The 20,342-nt window shown below is 49.0% G+C and overlaps 1 protein-coding gene across 4 annotated transcripts in view; it reads left to right on the top strand.

Moving 5' to 3' along the window:
- Positions 1–20,342, top strand: part of LOC144738050 (uncharacterized) — a 478,363-nt gene that overhangs the window by 6,169 nt on the left and 451,852 nt on the right. For all 4 annotated transcript variants that reach the window (XM_078620954.1, XM_078620951.1, XM_078620952.1 and 1 more), the window contains exons 3-8: positions 1,557–1,599; positions 5,752–5,889; positions 6,551–7,387; positions 12,081–12,206; positions 18,028–18,627; positions 19,381–19,490. In XM_078620954.1, coding sequence (XP_078477080.1) covers positions 1,557–1,599; positions 5,752–5,889; positions 6,551–7,387; positions 12,081–12,206; positions 18,028–18,627; positions 19,381–19,490 — 1,854 coding nt within the window. The remainder of the gene's footprint in view (positions 1–1,556; positions 1,600–5,751; positions 5,890–6,550; positions 7,388–12,080; positions 12,207–18,027; positions 18,628–19,380; positions 19,491–20,342) is intronic.

The following is a 20,342-nucleotide window of genomic DNA, read 5'->3' as shown; positions in this document are numbered from 1 at the left end:
AGACCCATACAGAGACCCACAGAGACCCATACAGAGGCCCACAGAGACCCACAGAGACCCATACAGACCTATACAGGCCCATACAGACACACAGAGACCCATACAGAGACCCACAGAGACCCATACAGAGACCCACAGAGACCCACCGAGACTCATACAGAAACAAATAGACCTATACAGATTTCGATTTAAAGCTTTCGTGACTGCAGGGATTCATCTTCTTGGTTCTTTCGGTGAAGTCACGTAGAAGGGAACTAATAAAATAATTAAAAGAAAACATAATAAAATAATATAATAATATAATATACAGACCGATACATACCTATACAGATCCACAGAGACACACATAGACCCACAGAGACCGATACACTCCCACAGAGACCCATACAGAGACGCATCCAGAGACGCATCCTAAAACTAAACGATGTTTATTTTACACTGATTTGTGGGGCCTTACACACACACACTCACTCCCTACAAAGGTGTGTGAGTACGTGAGTGAGTGGATTGAGTGAGTGGATTGAGTGAGTGGATTGAGTGAGTGGGTGAGTGGGTGGGTGAGTGGGTGAGTGGGTGAGTGGGTGGGTTAGTGGGTGAGTGAGTGAGTGAGTTAGTGAGTGAGTGGGTGAGTGAGTGAGTTAGTGAGTGAGTGGGTTAGTGAGTGAGTGAGTTAGTGAGTGGGTTAGTGAGTGAGTGGGTGAATGAGTTAGTGAGTGAGTGAGTGAGTTAGTGAGTGAGTGGGTGAGTGAGTGAGTTAGTGAGTGAGTGGGTTAGTGAGTGAGTGAGTTAGTGAGTGGGTTAGTGAGTGGGTTAGTGAGTGAGTGAGTTAGTGAGTGAGTGGGTTAGTGAGTGAGTGGGTGAATGAGTTAGTGAGTGAGTGGGTTAGTGAGTGAGTTAGTGAGTGAGTGAGTGAGTGAGTGGGTGAGTGAGTGAGTTAGTGAGTGAGTGAGTGAGTGGGTGAGTGAGTGGGTTAGTGAGTGAGTGAGTGAGTGGGTGAGTGAGTGGGTTAGTGAGTGAGTGAGTTAGTGAGTGAGTGGGTTAGTGAGTGGGTTAGTGAGTGAGTGAGTTAGTGAGTGAGTGGGTTCGTGAGTGAGTGGGTGAGTGAGTGGGTTAGTGAGTGAGTTAGTGAGTGAGTGGGTTAGTGAGTGGGTTAGTGAGTTGTTTAGTGAGTGAGTGAGTTAGTGGGTTAGTGAGTTGGTTAGTGAGTGAGTGAGTTAGTGAGTTAGTGAGTGAGTGATTGGGTTAGTGAGTGAGTTAGTGAGTGAGTTAGTGAGTGAGTGAGTTAGTGAGTGAGTGAGTTAGTGAGTGGGTTCGTGAGTGAGTGAGTTAGTGAGTGAGTGAGTGGGTGAGCGAGTGGTTCAGCAGCTGAGTCGTGCTGCTGGAGGGTTTAACGACGTTGTAAATATTTACGTCTGACACAAACACCCCTCTAGTAAAGATACCATCGATATCTCTCAATCATTCTCTTCATCTTACTGCCCCCTGTTAAACGTCACATTTTAACTTGCCCGTTGTTCGTGTCCGCTGGCGCGTGTCTGTGTCCGTGTGCCCCCCAGGTTCGTGTCCAACCGGGGATTCCGAACTCCAGAGTCAGAAGAGGTGATGGTCATGGCACAGACGCAAATACAAAGGTCCCCTGGGTAGCCTCTAGCAGGCTGTTGGGGAGGGGGGCAAGTGCTGTTACAGACACAGACACACACAGACACACACACACACACAGGCACATACAGACACACACAGACACATTTACACAGACACATACACACAGGCACATACACACAGGCACATACACACAGGCACATACACACAGGCACATACACACAGACACAGGCACATACACACAGATACATACACAGACACATTCAGACACACACAGACACATCTACACAGACACATACACATACACACAGGCACATACACACAGGCACATACACACAAACACATACACAGACACATACAGACACACACAGATACATAGACATAGACAGACATACACACACAGACACACACACAGATACATACATAAACACATACAGACATACAAAACAACAACCGCCATTTGCTACTAAGTGGTGGTGACGTCACCACGACGCTTGTGCAAGGCCATGTGCACCTTGAGGCCACGTGAAGTGTCGAACGCCCGCTGGCAGGAGGTCACGGGGCAGACCCAGGTGCCACAGGTCGACTGACTGCGATGACAGAGACGACTGGCTGATGCACTACCTGTGCCCCCTACTGTGCCAACTTGCAGTGCTTTAGCCACCCGGCGCTCCGCTCGTTGTTGTGAGCGTCGCTCATCCGCTCTCCGTTGTTGTTGGAGGGCGACTGCCTCCAATTGCCCAGTAGCGTCCTTCACGAGCCTCCTCCACTGAGGCCGATCTTGACACCGCTGGTACCAGTCATCGGCAAGTCCACTCAGCTCCACGTCCTCCTGTACCACATCACTCCATCTCTTCTCTAGCCCGTGCCGCGCCCATTTAAACCCCTCGATCCGGCCGAACAAAAGCTGTTTAGGTATGCGGTGGCTTGGCATGCGGGCTACATGACCCAGCCACTGCAGCCTTGCCTGCCGGAGGAGCTCACCGATGGGACTTTACCCAGATCTTTCAAGGATTTGTGAACTCCTCACACAATCCAGCCTGGTTAAACCTAGGATGGATCGTAGGCAGGCCAGCCGAAATGTTTCTAACCGGCGAAGATGCTCCATTAGGGGGGTCCACGTTTCGCAAGCGTAGAGAAGGGAGGGAATGACTGTGGCCGAGAAGACATGAAGCTTCGTGCGGAGTGACAGACAAGGTAGCTACCACACAGCGTTACGCAATCGATGAAAAGATATTGCCACTCGACTGATTCGGAGTGAGACCTCTGCTGTTAAACTGGAGCCCGTCATAAGCACACTGCCCAGGTATGGGAAACTCTCCACTCTCTCCACTACTGCCCCATCACCGATTGGGAGCTGTGTGGGTGGAGTGTCCGATGGTACAAAATACCCAGGCAGGTGCTTAGTTTTAAGGGGCTGATGGTAAGGCCCCACCTCTTAGTGGCACACTCCAGTGTCAGCAGCAGCGCCTCCAACTCCTCCTCTGAGTGAGCTGCAATTACCAGGTCGTCTGCATACATAACGTGGTTGACCAATAGGGAGCCATTCCTTGACCGCACCCGGGCATCGATCAGCCTCCCATTTTATCTGTACCAGAGTGAAAATCCTCCAGTACAGCTACTGAAGGCTTCACGAACTACGTGGTCAAAATAGATGTTAAATAATGTGGGAGCCAGAGGACATCCCTGTCGTACCCCAAGGTGTACAGGGATTGGCCCTGACTCCTGGCCACGTAGTTTTACCCGGGCCTGCTCACCATCATGAAGGTCCTTAATGAGCGTGAGCAGAGGGTCAAGGACTCCAAAATCACGAAGAACAACGCAGAGCCCAGGCCTACTGATGGTATCATTGGCCTTGACCAGGTCAATAAAGAAGAGATGTAGGTCTTGTTAGAATTACCTACACCTCTGCTGTAGCAGACGGACAGAAAATATGGCATCTGTGCAGGATCACCCTTTCCTGAAACCGCATTGGGGCTCCGCAAGCCTCTCCACAGCGTGCCTAGCAAGGCGATGTTACATAATCGTTGCCAGGACCTTTCTAGGCACACTGAGGAGTAAGATGCCCCTGTAGTTACACACACATACACTCACACACACATACACAAAAACACTCACACACACCCACGCACACACACACAAAGACAAAGATCCCCCGTGTAGCCTGTCACAGACTGTAGGGGCAAGTGCTGTTAGGAGACGTGACGTCATCACACTGAATGGCACACCTGACGTCACGTCCCCATTTTACTCCTCTACACCTGCATGAGGCTCAGGAGTGCATCTGAACCGCATGGCGGGACCTCGGGGTCCCGTAAGCCCCCGGCTCTCGCATAAACTGCGTTGCGACGTCATTTCACGTCGGTTGAAGGCGAACGATTCGGCCAGCTGATTCCTCTCGACGAGCTCCACACGACGCGCTAATCAAAGTTGTTTCGGTGAAGTCACGTAGGTTGTCTGTAAACGGGACACGAAGAGCTGCGACATAAACCCAAATGACTGGGAGAAAACTGCCGGTAACCGACTCAGCTTGGCAGCAGGCTGTGAAAACAGGCCTCAGGAGAGGCGAGGAGAAGAGACGCGCCGCTTGGCAGACCAAGAGGGAGCGACGTAAAGAACAAGCGACAAATACCTCTAAAGCTGCCACCGCATTCACTTGCAATTGCTGTGGCAAGGATTGGCACTCGAGGATTGGCCTACTAAGTCATTGTAGGCGCTGCAAAACCTACAGCTGACCTCGTAAGGCGCAAAAGAAATTGTCTCTCGAGACACAAAGGCCTATGTAGGATAGAGAACGATTCGGCCAGCTGATTTCTCTCGACGAGCTCCACACGACGCGCTAATCAAAGTTTCAACGTTTTTTCGGTAAAGTCACGTAGGTTGAATAAAAAAAATCACGACGTTTCGATCGCATCAGGTAGATTCCGCAGTGGAACTGCTGCTGCGTCTTTCTACCTGATGACGATTGCTCGTGTTGCGATCGTAACGTCGTGATCTATTACTTATTTTGTCAACCTACGTGAAATTACCGAAAGAACCAAAGAGCGTGGATTCCTGCGGTCACGAAAGCTTCAAACCGAGATTGAACCGCCTCTATGGCAGAGGTCGCAAACGGGTTTTGATTCCATACCCGTACCCGGACGCACCAGGGTCGCAAACGGGTACCCGTACCCGGCCGGGTACGGGTAGCTGGGTATCGGGTAGGGTACGGGTATCGGGTACCCGGTTGCGACCTCTGCTCTACAGGGAGGGTTTCCACACAACAACTCTGAGATATTTTAACAGACTGTGAGACAAGAAGGCTCAGCCTCATCTATTACACTGGTCAACAAAAAAAAACATTTTTTTCTGGCCTGGATTTTTGCAGCTGTGTTAGACTAATTTAAGGGTGCTGATTTCAAATCTGATGTCAGATTTGCTCTATCACATCTCATTTTTATGCTATCGGCATACCCCATTTTCATTGATTTTACCGGAAATTAACTCTGTCGCTTATGATTGCAAGTTGTTGCGAGTCAGTGACTGCTTTAGTGTTAAAATATGGTGCTGTATTTTTAGGATAGTGTGTTTATAATATCATTTTATGTAGATATCCACATCTATTTAATATTTTTCTTCTGCAGTTTTTATTGAAAATGCAATATTTTATATCTCAAAAACCTGATGTGATAGACAAAAACTGATGCCAGATTTGGAATCAGCAATTACATTAAACCCGTTGGAATACCTTATGCCAGAAAAAGTGTGTTGACCAGTGTAAAGCTTTGTCCACAGCAGTCTGATTCTCTCACCTGAAGACGATCGCTTGCGTTGCGATCGAAACGTCGTGATCGATTAATGTGTCGACCTACGTGGCTTTACCGAAATAATTTAAGAGTGTGGATTCTAGCGGGTCACGGAAACATCGCATCGAGATTTCAAAATCTTATTGGTTCTTTTGGTAAAGTCGTCACGTAGAAGGGACATAATAAAATAATAAAAACAAAACATAATACAATAATTCTCACGACGTTTCGGCCACAACGCAGGCAGCCGTCCTCAGGTGAAGAACAGGTCTGTGGGAAAGACAGCGTCACGAAAGCTTTAAATCTGGACCCCCGGAGTTCCCGCCATGAGGTTCATTTCCTCCCCCCCCCCCTTTTTCGGGCACAGCTGTCAACGCCACTCCGATCTATACGGTGGATGTCCGGATCGTGGGCTCGTATTCACCGGACGCTCAGATGCTCCGGTCCGACACACTCTGCGGTGGCCAATACTACGTCCTCGTCACGAGCTTCGGCATCCTGAGCTGTAAGTTCGACAGAGTGGAGTGGAGTTTGTATGATATCCGCCTGTTCTACAGAGTGAGTGAGTGGAGTTTGTGTGATCTCCCCCTGTTCTACAGAGTGAGTGAGTGGAGTTTGTGTGATCTCCCCTTGTTCTACAGAGTGGAGTTTGTATGATCTCCCCCTGTCCTACAGAGCGAGTGAGTGGAGTTTGTATGATCTCCCCCTGTTCTACAGAGTGGAGTTTGTATGATCTCCCCCTGTTCTATAGAGCGAGTGAGTGGAGTTTGTGTGATCTCCCCCTGTTCTACAGAGTGAGTGAGTGGAGTTTGTATGATCTCCCCCTGTTCTACAGAGTGAGTGGAGTGGAGTTTGTATGATCTCCCCCTGTTCTACAGAGTGAGTGGAGTTTGAATGATCTACGCCTGTTCTACAGTGAGTGAGTGGAGTGGAGTTTGTATGATCTCCCCCTGTTCTACAGAGTGAGTGAGTGGAGTTTGTATGATCTCCCCTGTTCTACAGAGTGAGTCGAGTTTGTATGATCAGCAGTGGTGATAACAGTCGTAGTGTTGATTGGTAACAGCAGCGGTGATAGCTGTCGTAGTGATGATTGGGACAACTGTGCTAACAGCAGTCGTGGTGTTGATTGGGACATCAGTGGTGATAGTAAGTCGTTTGCGATGCAGCGTGCCGTGCGAGTGCCCAGGTCGAGTGCTGCTACTGCGGCGACTTCTACCTCCACTGGGCTCCTGCCACTTGCGGCTCGTCCAGGCCGTGTCCGGATGGCACGAACTGGACCCCCGCGGCGACAACCTCCACCTCCACCTCCTCGTCCTGCCAGTGCATCCAGGGGCCCCTGACGGACGGGACGCAATGCATGGGCAGGAGAAACGTGGCGCTGGATCCCATCGTTGATTGTTACTCCACCACCGACAGCACCGCCACCACCGCCACCACCACCACCGCCAGCACCACCACGACTATGACCACAACTACCACTGCTATCACCACTGCTGTTCCAATCATCACCACGACTGCTATCACTACAGCTACCCCAATTAACATTACGACTGCTATCACTACTGCTGTTCCAATCACCACGACTGCTAACACTACAGCTGCCCCAATCATCACCACGACTGCTATCACTACAGCTGCCCCAATCAACACCACGACTGCTATCACCACTGCTGTCCCAATCACCACCACGACTGCTACCACCACTGCTGTCCCAATCAACACCACGACTGCTGTCACACTGAGCACAACATCAACAACAGCTGCGGACAACACAACCGCTCCCGTCGCAACCAACATGACCATTCCGGCGACAACCACCGGGTCCGCGAGCAGCACGACTGCCTTTGTCTTCCCTGTGACGACGACGTTAGCCACGCCAAGTGCGACAACCGCAGCAACAACAACAAATGGAACGGCAGCAACCACCACCACCACAGCAGCGATGCCGACCACTTCCACAGCAACCACCGTCTCCCAGTGGCCATCTTGTCCCACTGTGAATGGTAAGGGCAGCCATTTTTGTTGTGTTTTTGACAAGCGCACTTCATAATTTCTTTCTCTTCACTTCGAAACCCAACTTTTTGTTGCCGTGGCGATAATGAGCACGCGTGCGTCATGGGCTTGAGTACGTGCACACGAGTCCGTGACGTGTACGAGCGCGTCATGGGCTTGTCATTCGGTGACGTGTTTGGTCGCGGTGATAGCAGTCGTGGTGATGATTGGGGCATCAGTGGTGATAACAGTCGTGGTGTTGATTGGGACAGCAGTGGTTATAGCAGTCGTGGTGTTGATTGGGCATCAGTGGTGATATCAGTCGCAGTGTTGATTGGGACAGCAGTGGTGATATCAGTCGTAGTGTTGATTGGGACAGCAGTGGTGATATCAGTCGTGGTGATGATTGGGGCATCAGTGGTGATAGCAGTCGTAGTGTTGATTGGTAACAGCAGTGGTGATATCAGTCGTGGTGTTGATTGGGACAGCAGTGGTGATAGCAGTCGTGGTGATGATTGGGGCATCAGTGGTGATAGCAGTCGTGGTGTTGATTGGGACAGCAGCTCTGATGGCAGTCGTGGTGTTGATTGGGGCAGCAGTGGTGATAGCAGTCTTAGAGTTCAGTGGTGACAGCTAGGGTGATAGCAGTTTTAGAGTTCAGTGGTGACAGCAGCCTTCTTGAAACCGTTGAGCGTGTTTTTTCAGCCGACCAAAAAGTGAGAGCCCTTCACCCGGTAGGTTTGCCTCACCGAACGAGAAACATCACAAAAGGTTGGACTTTTGAGCGGTCCGTTGTCGCTTTTGTTTGGTCCCTGGGTAAACATCGCCAACTGGGCGGAACAGGGAGACAAAGGCGGCCGAAGCTTTGTGCTGCCAACAAAGTGGACAAATGGAACGCCGACCCTGATGCAGTCTGTTGGTGCAAGTGGCTTGTTCGTAGTGGTCAGCACGGACACACACACTGACACTCACACGGACACACACACACTGACACACACACACAGACACACAGACACTCACACGGACACACACACACACACATACAGACACACGGACACATACACACTGACACACACACACTGACACACACACACACGGACACACACACACTGACACACACACGGACACAAAGATAAAAAAAGACAAAGATCCCCCATATAGCCTTAACAGACTGTAGGGGCAAGTGCTGTTAGCGAGCACCTATGAAGGCCGGAACGGTACACAAGGGGGTGGGTGGCCAGCACCACGCCCGACCGCCTTTGTCTCCCTAGTGGCAATGTTTACACACTGCACCAGGTACTCATTTGAGGCTGAGTCGACCTACGACACACGGACACACACACACTGACACACACATACATGCATGGACACACACAGACACACACACGGACGCATACATACATACTCGGACACACACACACACGGACACACACAGACACACATCACTAGGCCTCGGCAAGGTAAGGTAATTTACCATTTTTACCGGGTAAAAGGGTAAAGGGTAAAGGTGTCGACATGCCAAGGGGTAAGGTAAATGGTAGGTTAAAGGTAGCGCGAAGTATTACCCAGTAAATACCGTACCTTGTTTACCGCTAAAAGCTCCATGGCACAGTCCGTGGCCTCAATTTAACAAGTAATATTAAAAAAACTTTATTAAAAACACGCTTTTATTAAATGTACGAGTAATGACAGAACTCCACGACTCCAGGAAGTGGCCCCGAAGCTTGCCATAACGTTAGGGACCGTGGCCAATTACAGCCAACGTCAGTTGACCGTGGACAATTAGACCCAAGCCGAAACATAACATATTAAAAATAATGTTTAAAAACATATATTTTTTATGATAGAATATAGTATTGTCATCAGTATGACATAAGTATACCAAGTGTGCAGTCGATTCCACATTGGGAAGTGGGTTAAAATTGAGTTACACGATTTGAGGATACAACAACGACAACAACAGAGTGAGTTCAAAGAAAGCGTGTAAAAGAAAGCGTGGAATCGAGAGTATTCTATATGAATAAAGTGCTCTGCCTAGCATTTACCGTTATAAACCTTTTTCATGTGTAGTAGTACCCCAGTAATTACTCTGTAATCGGGTAATTAGTATGGGGTAAGGGTAAAGGTAGGCTCGTTGTTTTTTATATTTGACATTTGACCTTTGACCTTTGACCTTTGACCTTACCTGCTAAAGGGTAAAAGGTAAGGGTATAGTGATTGTATTGTGTTAAGGTAAAAGGTAAGGTAAAGGTAGGCTTGTTTTTTTTACATTTTAACTTTTACCTTACATTGCCGAGGCCTACACATCAAAAACACACATCACACACAGACACACACACAGACAAGTAGCCGTCCTCAGGTGGAGAACAGCTCTGTCGAGGAGACAGACTTGTGGCGTTGTGGCCGAAGCGTCGTGAGAATTATTTTATTATGTTTTATTTATATTATTTTATTATTTCCATTCTACGTGACTTTACCAAAGAACCAAGAAGATGAATCACTGCAGTCATGAAAGCTTTACATCGAAACACTTATACTCAAATTTTTTTCGGTAAAGTCACGTAGGTAAAAAAATTAAATTAAAATTAATAAAAATAAAATAATAAAAATCATTATTTTAGATTTTTATTATATTTGTATTATAGTGATTTTTATTATTTTATTTGTATTAATTTTAATTTAATTTTTTTACCTACGTGACTTTACCGAAAAAACTAAGAGTATGAATCCTTGCAGTCACGAAAGCGTCAAATCTAAAATAACACTACCCAGGAACAGAAATCGTGTTACATAGAGTTGTAATTACGTAACACGTCATTTGAACCTCATTTGCCCGTAAAAATATGATAATTGTTTTTTTACCCTTCTATCTGGCAACAAAACTGACACCTTTTTACAAGGAATCATGTTTGCATAGACCACAATACCTGCAGTCATAATGCAAACAAAAACATAACTCTGATAATGGTTCCAATGGTGTAAATGCTTAGTGTAAATGCCTACCCCGAGCTCTCATACGCTGATGGTGCATTGACTTTGAGTTGTGCGCCTTTTGGCGTCATCTGGTGCAACCCATGTGAGACAAGGCTCTAAGGAAAGCTGTCTCGGGTGTGGACCAATCAACTTCAAGGACAGTGCACATTATCAGAGTTATGTTTTTTGTTTGCATTATGACTGCAGGTATTGTGGTCTATGCAAACATAACTCCTCGTAAAAAGGTGTCAGTTTTGTTGCCAGATAGAAGGGTAAAAAACCAATAACGTAACACGTGTTTATTCTGGCGGTAGGTCGTGTCGCTACGGTTCTCTGTGGTGGGTTACAGCATCTTTGTAACGACGACGACGGCAGTGGCGTTGCTGCTACTGTGACGACTGCTACTGCTACGCCTCTAATCTGAAATAAAATTAAAACTGAGCCCACGCACCAGGGTCGCAACCGGGTACCCGATACCCGTACCCTACCCGATACCCGTACCTGATACCCATACCCTACCCGATACCCGTACCCTACCCAATACCCGTACCCTACCCGATACCCTACCCGATACCCGTACCCTACCCGATACCCGTACCTTACCCGATACCCTACCCGATACCCTACCCGATACCCGTACCCGATACCCGTACCCTACCCGATACCCGTACCCTACCCGATACCCGTACCCGATACCTGTACCCTACCCAATACCCGTACTCTACCCGACAGAGGTGGGACAAAGTCATTGTTATGCAAGTCCAAGTCGAGTCGCAAGTCATCAAATTCATGACTCGAGTCTGACTCGAGTCCAAGTCACATGACTCGAGTCCACATCTCATAGGTGGGACAAAGTCATTGTTATGCAAGTCCAAGTCGAGTCGCAAGTCATCAAATTCATGACTCGAGTCTGACTCGAGTCCAAGTCACATGACTCGAGTCCACACCTCTGCTACCCGATACCCGGCCGGGTACGGGTAGCCGGGTATTGAGTAGGGTACGGGTACGGGTACCCGTTTGCGACCCTGGTGCGGCCGGGTACGGGTACGGATAAGGAATCAAAACCCGTTTGCGACCTCTGCCGTGCGCACACACGAGTTACGGGATTCCACGGTGAAAGGGACGCTCGCCCATCCACCCCTGCGACTTGGAGGTGTCTCGGAAACAGGGGAAAGGGTGAATCTTCCTTTCTTAGTGGGCGCCGCGGTGGCTAGGAGATGTTGACTACCTCGCCTGGTACGCAGGAGGTCGTGGTTTTAATCCCGGACCCTAACGCCACGGTGGCTAGGAGATGTTGACTACCTCGCCTGGTACGCAGGAGGTCTTGGTTTTAATACCGGACCCTAACACCACGGTGGCTAGGAGATGTTGACTACCTCGCCTGGTACACAGGAGGTCGAGGGTTCGATCCCAACCCTGATGCCTACTGCTGTATATTTGGAGTTTGTGTGTCTCTCTCTCTCTCTCCCCGTGGATCCTGTGCATGTTTCTCCAAGTCCTTCGGTTCTTCCCCTCCACATTTTAGAATCAACATCGCCACGCATTGAGAGCATTCGGCTGCCGCTGTAAATTTCCACGCAGTGATGTCGGCCACTTCGTTGAGCTTTCATGCGCGATGAGCCAGGTCGCTTCTGAAAAGGAGCTACCGAGCTCAGTGGGGACCTTACGCAGGGTTAGATAAAATCTGTCTGCCTGTCCGTCTGTCTCTCCGTCTCTCCGTTTGGTCTCCAGACACGACGTCGTTCACGACCGAGGCGAGCATGCAGGTCGAGACGGATGCTCCCATCGGCGGGAACTGCTCGTTTGAATTCATCGTCAGCAAACAGAATGTCACCAGCACCGTCACGGTGCTCAGCTGTGAGTATCATGGCTACGGCCTGCGCGTGTGTGTACACGTGTGTGAGTGTGTGATCACTAAACTACGTGGAAATCAATCTAAGCTTGTGCCCTAGGCGCCAGAAGTACAGGCATCCATGACGTCTCCTGGCCAAACCCCTTTTGGCAGAGCCAGGGGACTGAATCGTTACCCTCGGGGCTCCTCTAGAAACAACTAGAAAACACTGCGGGTGGCCACGTGGAATGTTCGAACGCTCACTGCGGAGGAGAGGCTGCCACTCCTCTGTCGGGAGCTGGACCGGTACCGCCTGGATCTCTGTGGCATTGAGGAGGTCTGGTGGACCGGCTCTGGCTCCAGCACCATGAGGGTGGACAGTCCTCTACTCGGGGCAGGAGACTGCCAAACAAAGGGGAGTGGCTCTTCTGAATACAACAATCGAGGGGGTGTGGGAGCGTGGTGGTGAAGTGTGGGAACATATAAGCTCCAGGCTACTTTGGGCTGGCCTCCCCATTAACTGGAGGTGAGGATTGGTATTGGTGGTGGTTGTTTATGCACTCCACCGAAGATGAACATCAGTGAACGGATGCAGGCAAGACCGATGAGTCCAAATGGCTTCTATGACCTCCTGTCAAAGGTGCTAGCTAAAGTGGCCCCTTGGGAAAGAGTCATCTTGTTGGGTGATTTTAATGCCCAAGTTGGCCATGGTGCTGGCACCTGGGCATAGAGTGATCAAAAGGCATAGGCCAGATCAGCTAAAAAATAACGGTAGGAGGCTGCTAGACTTCTGTGCAGCCCATGGGCTTGTAATTACCAACCACGCTTTTCCAGCATCGCCACATCCACGCAACATCATGGATGCATGCCGGGTACAAGCAAGAACATCTGCTGGACTACATAGTGATGGAACAGCGGATACAAGCCCATGTGCTTGACACCAGGACCTTCCATGGAGCTGATCTGTCCACTAACCATCGACTTGTCATCTGTAAGATGCACCTGCCATTCTTACACTCCCGTGGTGGGTGTCCATCTAGAACCCCAATTAAATCCACAGTGGCCTGGTCTCGGCTAGATGATGAAAGTTGGTAGCAAAAATGTCATCATCGCTTGCGGCTGGGGTTGGCATCGTCCCCCATTCCTCCTGATGCCGAGGGGAAATGGGGCGAGAGTTTAGAACGGTGGGTCATGCAGCTGCAATGGCTGCTTTGGGTACACGGTGCAAACCCCACCCAGAGACCCTGGCTGACGGAGAAGGTGTTCAGGCTGGCTGACAAAAATCGACAGGACCACTCCCACCGACTACTGCATCCCACATCGGAGAATGAGGATTACGGCCGCCTTCGCTCGGAGGTTAGGAGAGCCACTATGAGACCTCCTTTACCAGTGTAGTAGGTTCAAATTAGGTGCACACACACGCAACTTGGAGGCAACACTATTTATTAAACGGTAAATAATATAACACTCTACATGAGGTGGTGACCACCTTCCTCAACTCACTAACACTCTGGAACACGACACAGACTGGACCAGGCAGGCAACGGCCTGCCTGGCCCAGGACGACGACTCGGGACTTGACGACCGAAGATGTCTTCACCTTGGAGTACAGTACAACAGCCGCCTCGCTCTGCGTTCACACCACGCTTATATTTGGTTTGGCGTGGCTGGCTCCGCCCCGGCGTGGCTGGCTCTCTTCAGGCCACGCCTCCCTTCCCCCACCTCTGGGAAGGTCCGGATCCCTCCACCACGTGACCCCCCAGGCACCCCCTTGGGGCCCCCAGCCTTCGTACAGGCCAACACAGTAGTGACCGTTCTGTCACTACACCAGTGGCAAAATATAGTAGTAGGTTTTTAAGTTTTTGTCCCAGTTTAAATGGTATAAACCTACTACTATATTTTGCCACTGGTAAAGGAGGTCTCATAGTGTAAATGCTTACCCCGAGCTCTCAATACTCTGATAGTGCACTGTCTTTGAGTTGTACGCCTTTTGGCGTCATCTGGTCCAACACCAATGGAGACTAGGCTCTAAGAAAAGCTGTCTCGGGTGTGAACCAATCAACTTCAAGGACAGTGCATATCATTACCATTATCAGAGTTGTTTCTTTTTCGATTTAAAGCTTTCGTGACTGCATGGATTCAGCTTCTTGGTTCTTTCGGTAAAGTCACGTAGATGGGAAGTAATAAAATAATACAAATAAAACATAATAAAATAATTCTCATGACGTTTCGGCCACAACGCAAGCAGCCGTCCTCAGGTGAAAACCAGGTCTGTCGAGTCATTCAGACTCTGTCGCCTCGACGGACCTGGTTTTCACCTGAGGACGGCTGCTTGCGTTGTGGCCGAAACGTCGTGAGAATTATTTTATTATGTTTTATTTTTTATAATTTTATTACTTCCCTTCTACGTGACTTTACCGAAAGAACCAAGAAGAAGAGTTGTTTCTTTTTGTTTGCATTTTGACTGCTTGTGTTGTGGTTATTCCAAACATGATGCCTTGTATACAGGTGTCAGTTTTGTACCAGTTGAAAGGGTAAAACCTACTACTATGTTAGGAGAGCCGTGCGGCACCGCGGTGCAACATCTATCGCAATCTTTAGTGGAAAGAAGGGTGATCGATCTCTGACCCTCAGGAACAAGTTTGCAGATTTGTCGAAAATTCATGTGAGGTCTTGGGGAAAGGGAAATCACTCAGCCTAGAAAACATCAATGGGGCAAAGTGGGGATGACCCTGCGGAGGCTGCAGTGCCTCAAATATTTGAAGAGGAAGTCAACCCCTGTGAGTGGCTGGCTGAGGTGCCATCTGTTGAGGAAGTACTGAAGGTGATCCAGAGTCTGAGACCAGGAAAGGCACCGGGCAGAGATGATCTCCCAAGCGAAATGCTGAGGGAGGGTGGCGTTTGTGCACAGACTGCCCTACATGACATCATAACAACAGTCTGGACCACTGGACGGGTTCTGCATAATTAGCAGGATACCCTGGTGGTCCCCCTCTTTAAGAAGGGGGGCCCCACAGACGATGATAATAACTAAAGGGGCATCTCCCTTCTCATTTTGACGGGAAAATTCGTGGCAAGGATTTTTCAACATCGCCTTGCCAGGCACTCTGAGGAGAGGCTTGCGGTGCCCAAATGCGGTTTCAAGCCTGGGCAGTCCTGCACAGATGCAATATTTTCTGTCCGTCTGTTACAGCAGAGGTGTAGGAAATTCCAACAGGACCTACATCTCTGCTTTATTGACCTGGTCAATGCCTTTGATACCATAAATAGGCCTGGGCTCTGGGTTGTTCTTCGTACTTTCAGAGTCTCTGGCTCTCTGCTCACATTCATTTAAGAACCTTCATGATGGTGAGCAGGCCTGGGTAAAACTGTACGGCTGGGACATGAAGCCATTCCCTGTTCACCTTGGGGTTTGACATGGATGTTCACTGGCACCTATATTATTATTTATATGAAAAAATTACCACTTAGTTCGATAAGCTTTCTATGGCTGTCCCAGAGTAACTTTGATCTGGTACATATACAATGGGAGGCAAATCGATGCCCGTGTGTTGTGGTGGGTTTAACTCTCGAATACACACACCGGTTATAGTACTGAACTAGTAACTAATTAGTCACATGTTGTGGTTTACGTGACAAAGACCTCTTACTGATTGGCCATGATGGGTGGCAGCGATGGTGATGGTGGCAGGTTTGACGACAAACTTCCATATTTACAGGGACCTTCTTTTCCAGTACCAAAATATACAAAATAGGGGGTTTCCCCTTTTTTTCTTGCAACAAAACTGACACCTTTTGCAAGGAATCATGTTTACATTAACCACAATACTTGCAGTCAAATGCAAACAAAAAACAATACTCTGATAATTTATGCTCTGGTGTGGACTGATCAGTTTCAAGGACAATGCATACATTATCAGAGTATTGTTTTTTTGTTTGCATTTGACTGTAAGTATTGTGGTTAATGTAAACATGATTCCTTGCAAAAGGTGTTAGTTTTGTTGCCAGATAAAAGGGAAAAACCCCTATTAGTATAACTTCCACTCATAATCAACGTTTTAGGGTTTAGATCGCGTTATTTATAAATGTGTCGCAAGTAGAGGAGTCCAATTACATGGACTCCTCTACTTACGAACGAGTTGGGTCCCAGAGGTCTGTTTGTCAGTCGATTTTGTTCGCAATTTCCAACTTTACTCCCTTGCGATTCCGAACATGTTGTACGGAGTGTACACTAAACACGGGGGATGGCTTTAAAAGTTGTAGAATCTCCTGCAGATGTAGATACCACTGGTTCTTAATGTTCTGAAGATGTAGATGCCACTGGTTCTTCACGTTATGCAGATGTAGATGCCACTGGTTTTACAATATCCTGCAGATGTAGATGCCACTGGTTCTTCACCTTCTGTAGATGCTGATGCCACTGGTTTTTCACGTTCTGCAGATGTAGATGGCACTGGTTCTTGATATTCTGTATATGTAGATGCCACTGGTTCTTCATGTTATGCAGATGTAGATGCCAGTGGTTGTTCACGTTCTGCAGATGTAGATGCCATTGGTTCTTCACATTCTGCAGATGTAGATGCCACTGGTTCTTCAGAGTTCTGCAGATGTAGATGCCACTGGTTTTTCACGTTCTGCAGATGTAGATGCCACTGGTTCTTGATATTCTGCATATGTAGATGCCACTGGTTCTTCATGTTATGCAGATGTATATGCCATTGGTTGTTCACGTTCTGCAGATGTAGATGCCACTGGTTCTTCACATTCTGCAGATGTAGATGCCACTGGTTCTTCAGAGTTCTGCAGATGTAGATGCCACTGGTTTTTCACGTTCTGCAGATGTAGATGCCACTGGTTCTTGATATTCTGCATATGTAGATGCCACTGGTTCTTCATGTTATGCAGATGTAGATGCCATTGGTTGTTCACGTTCTGCAGATGTAGATGCCACTGGTTCTTCACGTTCTGCAGATGTAGATGCCACTGGTTCTTCACGTTCTGCAGATGTAGATGCCACTGGTTCTTCACATTCTGCAGATGTATATGCCAATGGTTATTAATGTTCAGAAGATGTAGATGCCACTGGTTCTTCACGTTCTGCAGATGTAGATGCCACTGGTTCTTCACATTCTGCAGATGTATATGCCAATGGTTATTAATGTTCAGAAGATGTAGATGCCACTGGTTCTTCACGTTCTGCAGATGTAGATGCCACTGGTTCTTCACATTCTGCAGATGTATATGCCAATGGTTATTAATGTTCAGAAGATGTAGATGCCACTGGTTTTTCATATTCTGCAGATGTATATGCCACTGGTTCTTCACGCTCTGTAGATGTAGATGCCACTGGTTCTTCACGTTCTGTAGATGCCACTGGTTCTTCATGTTCTGCAGATGTAGATGCCACTGGTTCTTCACGTTCTACAGATGTAGATGCCACTGGTTCTTCACGTTCTGTAGATGCCACTGGTTCTTCACGTTCTGCAGATGTAGATGCCACTGGTTCTTCACGTTCTGTAGATGACACTGGTTCTTCACGTTCTGCAGATGTAGATGCCACTGGTTCTTCACGTTGAACTTGCGTCTCTCGTTCCGAACAGCTGCAACTGGACGTACGGGAACACAGTTTGTTGGTGTCTCTGAAAGTCCGTAAGTCGAACGTTTGCAAGTAGAGGTGGACCTCCGTATCAGCCGGACAAGGCAATGCCCCCACGATGCAACAGTAACGGCCCGCGACCGCCACCGTAATTTTACCGCCTCCTTCTTCCTCTCGTCATTACCTCGTCATCACCTCGTCCCCCCCCCCCCTCTCCCTCCCCTCCACCCCCCCCACCAATCTCTCGCCAGGGTGCGGGTTGGACGGTACTCAGATGCGTTGCCACTGCGGCCCCGGCTTGCTGTGGAGCGCCGCTGCCTGCCGCCAGGTGGGAGCGTGCGATGACGTCACCGTGCCTAGCCCCTCCCCCTCGCCTGGCTTCGCCCCTACCTGCACGTGCATCAAGGGGTTCCCGCCCGATGGGGTGCAGTGCGTGTCTCGCCCGGAGCCTCTGCCATCGTGCACGACCGCCAACCCCACCGATGCCACTACCGTCGTGAACGCTACGGCCACCGATGAGACGACCTTGAACGCTACTGTGACCTCTGAGATGACCCTGAACGCTACTGCGACCTCTGAGACCACCCTGAACTCTACTGTGACCTCTGAGATGACCCTGAACGCTACTGCGACCTCTGAGACCACCCTGAACTCTACTGTGACCTTTGACACGACCCTGAACGCCACTGCGACCTCTGAGATGACCCTGAACGCCACTGCGACCACTGCAGTGGTCCTGAACACCACTGCGACCACTGCAGTGGTCCTGAACACCACTGCGACTACCGTCCTGAGCACAACGATGGCAACCGGCGGTTCGAATCGAACGAGCAGCCCCTACGCGCCACAAGGTGAGCGAGGGAGGTGGCACTTGCGGTGGCTCTCGCAGGCAGCGAAAGGGGGGCATTTGGGTCCATTACCGACTTGGAATGCCTCTTGTCAATCTGGAGTTTGTGTGATCTCATCCATGTGTCTACAGAGTGAGCAAGTGAGTGGAGTTTGAATTATCTCCAACTGTTTTGCAGAGTGAGTGAGTGGAGTGGAGTGGAGTTTGTATGATCTCCCGCTGTTCTACAGAGTGAGTGAGTGGAGTTTGTATGATCTCCCCCTGTTCTACAGAGTGAGTGAGTGCAGTTTGTATGATCTCCCCCTGTTCTACAGAGTGAGTGAGTGCAGTTTGTACGTGTGGATGAGTATGTGTATGTGCGATTGTATGAGTTGGTGAATGTGAGTGGGAATCCGTGGGGCGGTGGTTAGCCCTACGAACCCAGTAAGAGACCGAAGTTCGATTCCCGCTCACGGCCAACATCACCAGTGACGATTGTCTGAACCGGTCGTGGGCCTCCCCTAAGTCGACTGTGGAGACAAAGGTGACTGAGTGTATTTGCTGGCTACCCATGCCCTCATGCGCTGTTCTGGCCTTCATAGGTGCTCGCTAACAGCACTTGCCCCAACAGTCTGTTCGAGGCTATCCGGGGGGGTCTTTGTTTATCTTTGAGTGTGTCTGTGTGTATGTCTTTTCCGCTACTCAGTACAACTAACAACACTTTCCCCTACAGTCTGGTAGATGCTTTAATGGTAATCTTTGTCTTTGTCTCCCACAGACCTCAAGGTGGTCCCAGTGACGCTGACAATCAATGAAGTCTACAACTCTGCCCTGAGTGACCCAAACTCGCTGGATTACAGAACCATGTCCAACAGGCTCCTACCCAGCGTAAGACATCTCACAACGGCGAAGTATAAACCAGAGGTCGCAATCGAATACCCGATACCCATACCCTACCCGATACCCGGCTACCCGTACCCGGCCGGGTACGGGTACGGGTAGCCGTTTGCGACCCTGGTGCGGCCGGGTACAGGTGCGGGTACGGGTAAGGAATCAAAACCCGTTTGCGACCTCTGGTATAAACTCACTTCACTTGTCGTTTCACCAGACCCATACAGGCCCACAGAGACTCATGCTCAGAGAGACCCATACAGACCCACAGAGACAAATACTCACAGAGACCCATACAGGCCCACAGAGACTCATACTTATAGAGACTCATAGAGACCCACAGAGACCCATACTCATAGAGACTCATACAGGCCCACAGAGACCCATACTCAAAGAGACCCATACAGACCCACAGAGACAAATACTCATAGAGACCCATACAGATCCACAGAGACCCATACTCATAGAGACCCACACAGACCCAGAGACCCATACTCACAGAGACCCATACTCATATAGAACTATGATAAAGACACATAGAGATACATAGAGAGAGACCCATACTCATCCAGAAACATAACAACACGACACTAAAATTGACACTGTACACCACACGACTCTACGATACACTACACACTATACACTACACACTATACACTACACACTATACACTACACACTATACACTACACACTACACTACACGCTACACAAAATACACTACACACTATACACTACACTACTATACACTGCACTACTATACACTATACAACAAGAACAACCGCCATTCGCCACTAAGTGACGGTGACGTCACCACGGCGCTTGTTCCAGGCCATGTGCACCTTGAGGCT

The sequence above is a fragment of the Lampetra planeri genome, chromosome 77, assembly GCF_965212315.1.
Source record: "Lampetra planeri chromosome 77, kcLamPlan1.2.h2, whole genome shotgun sequence".
Lineage (NCBI taxonomy): Eukaryota > Metazoa > Chordata > Hyperoartia > Petromyzontiformes > Petromyzontidae > Lampetra > Lampetra planeri.
Note: the sequence above shows the minus strand (reverse complement) of the source record. Positions and strands in the feature narration are given on the sequence as shown.